The 7,280-nt window shown below is 35.0% G+C and overlaps 2 protein-coding genes across 2 annotated transcripts; one reads left to right on the top strand and one right to left on the bottom strand.

Annotated features, from left to right (window-relative positions):
• Nucleotides 1–2,607: 2,607 nt before the first annotated feature.
• LOC116158633 (protein arginine N-methyltransferase 1) lies at nt 2,608–4,477 on the bottom strand. Its single transcript, XM_031471446.1, has 2 exons — nt 4,318–4,477; nt 2,608–4,083 (listed from the first exon to the last, which is right to left on the bottom strand). The coding sequence occupies exons 1-2, from the start codon at nt 4,381–4,383 to the stop codon at nt 3,013–3,015; spliced, it is 1,137 nt and encodes a 378-aa protein (XP_031327306.1). The 5' UTR covers nt 4,384–4,477; the 3' UTR covers nt 2,608–3,012.
• A 754-nt stretch (nt 4,478–5,231) lies between these two features.
• Nucleotides 5,232–7,280, top strand: LOC116159174. Its single transcript, XM_031472113.1, has 3 exons — nt 5,232–6,610; nt 6,665–6,775; nt 6,831–7,280. The coding sequence occupies exons 1-3, from the start codon at nt 5,366–5,368 to the stop codon at nt 6,909–6,911; spliced, it is 1,437 nt and encodes a 478-aa protein (XP_031327973.1). The 5' UTR covers nt 5,232–5,365; the 3' UTR covers nt 6,912–7,280.

The raw sequence follows: 7,280 nt of genomic DNA, 5'->3' as shown, positions 1-7,280 counted from the left end.
CGCACTTCCGGAAACACCGGAAGTGGATAGTAACTTCGTTATTTTAAATGGCAACCCCTATTTTTTATTGCATTTTTGGATTCTACGTGAAATTTCAATCCTTTTGATACCCATATGTCGATATCTGCCATTTAGGGTTTTTAAGTTATTTTGACTTTAAGAAAAAAAATGGCGGATGCAGACGGTACCGTGATAATTGATTACTTGAAAACGGTTGTAGTCATGGCAACCCATTTTTATCAGTGCATAGAGAATGAATAGGGCTTTATTTTTGTGTACTTAAAAAAAAGTTAAGTTGCGTACAACCGCGCACCTATGGAGATCCAAATTTAAGAAACTTTAAAGTCTAAAAACTCAGTTTTTTTAAATGGAATGACCATGTTCTTACTATTGCATGAGATAAAGAATCAAAATTGGCATATTTTCATATTACATGTTCCTATAGCTATCTTTAATTACAGTTTCTGACTTATTCCCATTTTATTGAATTGACCTATTTTTTTCGGATTTTCTTTTTAGTAGTCGGCCATGATTTTATAACAATCGAAATTTAAACAAATCTAGTGACACTAATCCGTCACCTACTGTTATAGGTGAACATAAGTTTTTCAAAAATCGAAAAATGACTCGGAGTGGTTTCACCTTTTTTGCAATTTAATTGTTATTTATGGTGAAATGGACAGAATCGCGGCACTTGCTTGCCGTACATTCATTCGAACACTGGAACGAAATTGTATCAATTTTGGAAATGTTGTACCCCCAAATGCACTACAAACCGTTGAAGCACAAGTGATACAAAGCTCTACAAGAGAATATTTAAGAGATAATGAATTGAATTGCAAATGCAAGATTAACAAAATAAATTCAATGCAAAATATAAAAAACTTCGTTGAAACATTTTTGGTATGGAATTGTTGCTAGAATAGATATCGCATTACCTCTCTTAATTTCCAGACTTATACGTTGTTTAAGAAATTCAGTTGAACGACTCTGTCTAGATTTTTCAAAAATTTTCCGTCCTATATCCTTAACAACAAACTTATTTATTAATGAATTATTTAGACTAGAATCAATGATATTAACGAATCCATTCCTTGATTTGTTTAAAATTCGATTGTTATAAAATCATGCCCAACTACTAAAAAGAAAATGCGAAAAAAATCAATTCCTAGATCAATTCAATGAAATGGGAATAAATCAGAAACTGTTAAAGATAGCTATAGGAACATGTAATATCAAAATATGCCAATTTCTATTCTCTATCTCATGCAATAGTAAGAACATGGTCATTCCATTTAAAAAAACTGAGTTTTTAGACTTTAAAGTTTCTTAAATTTGGATCTCCATAGGTGTGGTTGTACGCAACTTAACTTTTGTTTAAGTACACTAAAAGAAAGCCCTATTCATTCTCTATGCACTGATAAAAATGGGTTGCCATGACTACAACCGTTTTCAAGTAATCAATTATCAAGGTACCGTCTGCATCCGCTATTTTTTTTCTTAAAGTCAAAATAACTTAAAAACTATAAATGGCAGATATCGACATATGGGTATCAAAAGGATTGAAATTTCACGTAGAATCCAAAAATGCAATAAAAAATAAGGGTTGCCATTTAAAATAACGAAATTACTATCCACTTCCGGTGTTTCCGGAAGCGCGGCCATTTTGCAAATATTTTACATCGATTCGGCCTTCAGAGTAACTCTTAAGTTCAAATTTTCAAAAACCTACCTATTTTACTTTCCCAGAAACGTTTAACTAAAGCTCCCAAAAAAACACCCTGTATATGTAGCGTCAACAGCCTTTAAAACAATAAGAATATTGAATAATTGAAATCGGAGCAACCTCAATAACACTTTCCCTTTACTTTTTGGAAATGTGCTAAACACAATAAAACCGTGATTTTATATCATCTCTGTACGGCAAAGCATCTGTTGAGATCCAGCACTTTTTTTTTATTGAATTTACCTCTCATGCATCGCTTCACCTTTTATTGAGCAAGTAACTAATCGATGTAGCAATTTTTGACATGGATGTTCAACTTGCTTTTATATAGCGCATAATTATATATACCGTTAAAATTAGTCCGGAAATAAGAAATTTAGTTTTGCACATGCGCAAAAGCAGCTTCCGATATGTTTAATACCATCGATCCTTTTGTTCTGCTAAAATTTCAGTACCTTAGATCAGTCCAGAAATAAAAAATGTATTGTACCTCTGAATATTCGTGCGCACCTAGTTTGCCACAAGTTTAATATAATCCATCGATTTGGCTTTATTATACCACCCGCACATCTGCGCGATTCCAAAAATTAATAGGCGTCTCAAACGTACAAGTAACAGTATACGCGGCAAATTCAAATATACCCAATGACAGTGTTATTGGTAGGAATTCTAGCCTATGATGGTGGTTGTACCTATAGGACGCTAAGTTGTTAGATGCATGCGCGTTAGTGCTTGGGTCGCCTGTAAAAATTTACATACTAAATTTTGATTTATCCTGCTAAAAAGCAGCACAACAATGTACTTTTTCTTGTAATGAAAACAATACTTAACCTACCCACATATGGAAGCAAACAAGTAAAGAATTAAGAAATACAATAATATACTTTTTAAACGCATTTTATTGTTCAAAAATGGACTAATTGCATACTGGTTTATTAACACAAAATACATACAGCTCAAGACCAATAATAAAAAATACTGTCACATTTTATCTTCCGGCAATTGACCAGAAATTGATGCTCCTCCTATTAAGTATAAAAATGCTAGTCAATCTTTTTGTTTACGGAATTTTACAACAATTTTTACAAATGTTTGTAGTTATGATTACGTTTTTATTTTATTCATTATTGTTACATACAGTAATCGTTAAATAAATGTATTCAAAACTGAACCTATTCTAGTATGAAAGTAGTAAAGATCTTAGAAATCAAAATTTTTCTCCAATCAAAAATCCTTCATCGTTACTTATATGGACACAAGGATTCTCAAATTAAAAAAGAAAGGTTTCAACGCATACGATAATGATTGACTTCGCCAACTTGTCCTAATTCGCCTTTAAAATTAAGTTCAACGATGAAATCTAAGTCACGAGTATTTCTTAAATTAGGCTTCATAGAGAACGTGCCGTAAATTTCTTCGTTCTTCTTCACAGTCATATAGTCTTGAAAATAAAAAACAGTTTGTTTCCAGTGAGTGTAGGGGGCCTCCGGGGCCGTGCTAAACCCAATTCGTTTATGACATTTGGTGAACTCTACGTTAAAGAATGTCACTATTGCCTGCACATAATCATTACGTCTAACTTGTAGATTAAACGGCGAAGTAAACTCGAGATCTGCTTTTTGCACTGTGTACAAATCAACTTCTTTAATTAAGCAAGCGTTGGTAACGACATGTTTCGGATCAACAATATCAACTAAAGGCTCACTAATAGCAACCTTGCGAATCAAACTCATGTCAAAACCGTAGACGTCATCCCACCAATTAATCTTCTCATCTTTGTACTGACGATCTTCAATAGCAGTCACAAATAAAGAGCAACGATCGGGAAATAGTAAGCCCTCAGGTTTCAGCCACTTGTCACGTGCATACAGCACTGTGCTCAGCATGCTCTCGTAGAATAAGCAGTAACCCATCCACTCTGATATTATTATATCCACTTGCTCGATTCCATCGGGCAGAGTAACTTCTTCGACTTTTCCCTTAATCACAGTTATAATATGATCCAGTTTGTTCGCCTCAACTATTTGTTTGGCATAATCGACTATGTTGGAACACTCAATGGCTAGCACTTTTTTTGCTCCCGCTTTTGCCGCAAACATGCTCAATATCCCCGTTCCGCAACCGATATCCATAACAGTTTTGCCCACGAATAAATGCTTATTGTGGTACATTGAATTGCGATATGTTACCGTACGAACTTCGTCTTTTAACATCTCCTCGTGTATGCCGAAATGAGCATAGGAGTCAAAGTAGTAATCACGCGATGTCATTTCATCTACGGTTAGATCTTCATCGTTCGCTCCGGTCTTCGGTGCAGCTGGCGTGACGTCCATTTCCATAATTTTTGGGCCGTTTGTCTGAAGACATACAAAAAATTCGATTTGTTGCGTAGAATTATACTGAAAGGGAGAAGCATTTTTTGGGTGGTTTTTTTAAACCAAACAAAAGGAGTGCATGGTTCAGGGGTACCAACTAGGTGAACTTGCGGCGGCGATCAATTGATTTTTTTATCAAACAAAGAACTTATGAGAAAGCGTATACAACAAACAAAAATTGTCGTAATGTATAGTTATGTATAAGAAAGAACTTACCGGCGAACAATTGCTATTAACACCATTTTCGCGAATTACAGAACCGCACGTTGGACAAGACGCCATTATAGTTGAACGCGAAATGTTCGTTAGATGAAAAAGAATTTCGGAGTTGCGCGAAATTGAATGGTTTGCGGCGCATGACAGTGCAACGTTGCCAAACTCAAAAGTCATAAAATTATAAGGTGCGTTCGATTTTCCGTTTCAGAGAGTTGGGTGGAAAAGGTCACGTGATCACTGAACTGTTAATTGCAACTCAAACCTATGGGTTAGGTTTTCTATAAATATGGTCAGACATCGCCTGGGTAATTGAGGTAAAACGAATCTATCCGAAATTGCCCGATGCGCCACGATTTAAGACAGTAAATTAACAAATGTCAATTAATTAGTCACCTACAAATGCCAAAAAAGCAAGGCTATTCATATTTACAGACGTAGAAGATAATTGAGAGTACTTCAATCTTCCCGTACTACGTGTTTTTTTTAGATTGCTGCTCCCCATATTAACTTAGGGTTTATAATGACACCAATCGAAAACAGATCATTTTTCTCATCTAATGATATACGATACGAATTAAGTTAATTTTCAGTTGTATTTCTCATAATTTTGTTAAAAATTCGGCATTAAATCTAAGTTAATTGGGGAGCAACAATCTACAAAAAAACCTTTGCCATGTTAATTGCTTATGTTCGGATCTCGAATACCTATTCACCCTGTATAATAATCACTGTTAATACATCACTCCTTTATTTTTTTCTGTAGTTTTGTTTACCATTATAATTAAAAATTAAATATAATGACATGTTATTTATTTGTAAAGAAGATTGTTTAATTATAAATGGTCGAGTTTTGATAATTATCAATGAACAACGCATGCGTTGTACCAAGAGTCACGTTTAGGTTTAGATACGACATATGAGTGCAGCTAATATCATTCCATGTTAAATTATAACCGTTTCACATTTCTTCATGTGCTAAAAAACTGGTTAATTTGCCATAAAAAGTGCCATAAATGCAAAACCACGAAGAATGTAAGCAGCCTTTATTATGATTGCTGTAAGGAGACAACCTTTTAGGGATAAGAGTAACACTAAAACGAAAGCAAATATCAAAGTGCCATTTGAAAAACTTGCCATTCCTAAGAAGCATAAAAAGGTTGAACAGAAGCAGTTACGCAATAAAAAAGTGAATAACTACAAGGAACTTTCAATCCTTGATAATTCCGCTAGTGAACAAAGTACGAACATCCAAACACATATACCGATTTATTTGCAAAACGCGACTCCACAGAAAAGACTAAAGAACAAAGATCCTTTTGAGTTTGTAGATTCAGGTCCAAAAAAACAGAAGAAAGAAGATGGCTCAGACTCGGATTCTACCATATATGATAGGTCAATGCAAGAAATACTGCGGGGCATCAGAAATCGTGAAAAAAAAGAAAAAAACAAAAAGCAAAGGAAGAAAGTTAAGTTGAAAACCAAACCTCCACATTTGGAAAATACAGAAGCAAATCTCTCTATACCCATTACAAACAGGCCCCAGGCAAATGTGCCTGCCATTGCGTTGCCAACCTCGACCCCAGTTCCACAATCAAATGCGACAAGCAACATCAATATTATTTCAATCATTGAAATTCCAGCACGTCACCGTACACCGTCTCCATTGTCGAGCGTCGACGGCAATTACTCACCCGAATGGAACTACGAATTAAAAGACGAAACCACTCAACCTTGGCGAGGGGACCATTTAAATTTAAGACGGAATCCACACTGGTTGTTGTTGAAAGACTCGTCGTTGCCTAATTACAATCAAGAAATGATCCTCGAACCGGAACTGATAGAAAAATTCCCCACGCCAAAACCCATGTCTAAGGAAAAACCCCTTGTACAAACAAAAATCAGTAACTACGTAGAATCAGCACCGAAAATAATCGAGATAAGTAACGTCAGCTCGTTATTCGACGATCACTCGTTTAGCCCCCTTAAAAATGAACCGAGCCAGAGGCTACCGTTTTCTCCGATTACTGATGACGTACTCAATTCCAAGAGAAGGCTCGAGCTGGATAGCTGTTTCGGGTTTAATTTCGACGAGAATGATAAGGAAAATATGTCACCGGTCAGACGAAGTTCGCGTAAACTGCCGATGAGGGTGTCTCCTCGTGAAGTGAAAAAAGTACGTAAAGAAATAGTGGAGCAGTTAATCCCGGACGTTAGCAAGGATGTCACCAACGTATCGATTCCCGCTGAAAATAATGAGAGCGTGCATTTGTTTGAAGATTTAAAAGATGAAACGGTACGTAATTTACAATTTACCTTGTATATTTTAGGTAATGGTTTACTGTTGCAGCCTGTACAAAAGACATATGCAGCTAAAAGACGTAAAAAACGTATTGTCTCTATTACTGAAGATGAAGATAAACCTAAGAAGAAGCGGAAAGATCTGAAAACACAAGCTGAGGTAATACAAGTGCGTTAGACGATTAGAATAAATGATGCATTCTTTGTTATCTTAGGAAGAAGAATTTAATAAATGGGCCGCAAACTTTAATGCCATGTGCGATGAAGTGGAACAGCATTCACTTGAAATTACCTGATGAAACTTTGACCTCAAAAATTGATCTGTTTGCATTGTAGATATTTTTATTTTAGATATTTATTTATTTACTATTTTGTAATGCATGGATCTGTACAGCTAATTTTAGTATGTAGAACTTGTGTGGTGTACAATTAAGTATTGGCCATAATTAACATGTGATAATTTTTCAATCAGGATGTAATTGCCATATTTAATTTATACAGAATTTTTACTATAGTTGGACACTATTTTTACTGCACTTATTTGAAGAATTTGTATATAGTTCACTAAAATTGCATGTTATGTATGGATTTTACAATAATACGTCACTATAAAGTACCAATATTTTATTGGAGCCATGGTTTCTGTACATGTACATTAAAATACC

The sequence above is a fragment of the Photinus pyralis genome, unplaced genomic scaffold, assembly GCF_008802855.1.
Source record: "Photinus pyralis isolate 1611_PpyrPB1 unplaced genomic scaffold, Ppyr1.3 Ppyr1.4_LG1, whole genome shotgun sequence".
Classification (NCBI taxonomy): Eukaryota; Metazoa; Arthropoda; class Insecta; order Coleoptera; family Lampyridae; genus Photinus; species Photinus pyralis.
This window is presented reverse-complemented; position numbering and strand designations above follow the sequence as displayed.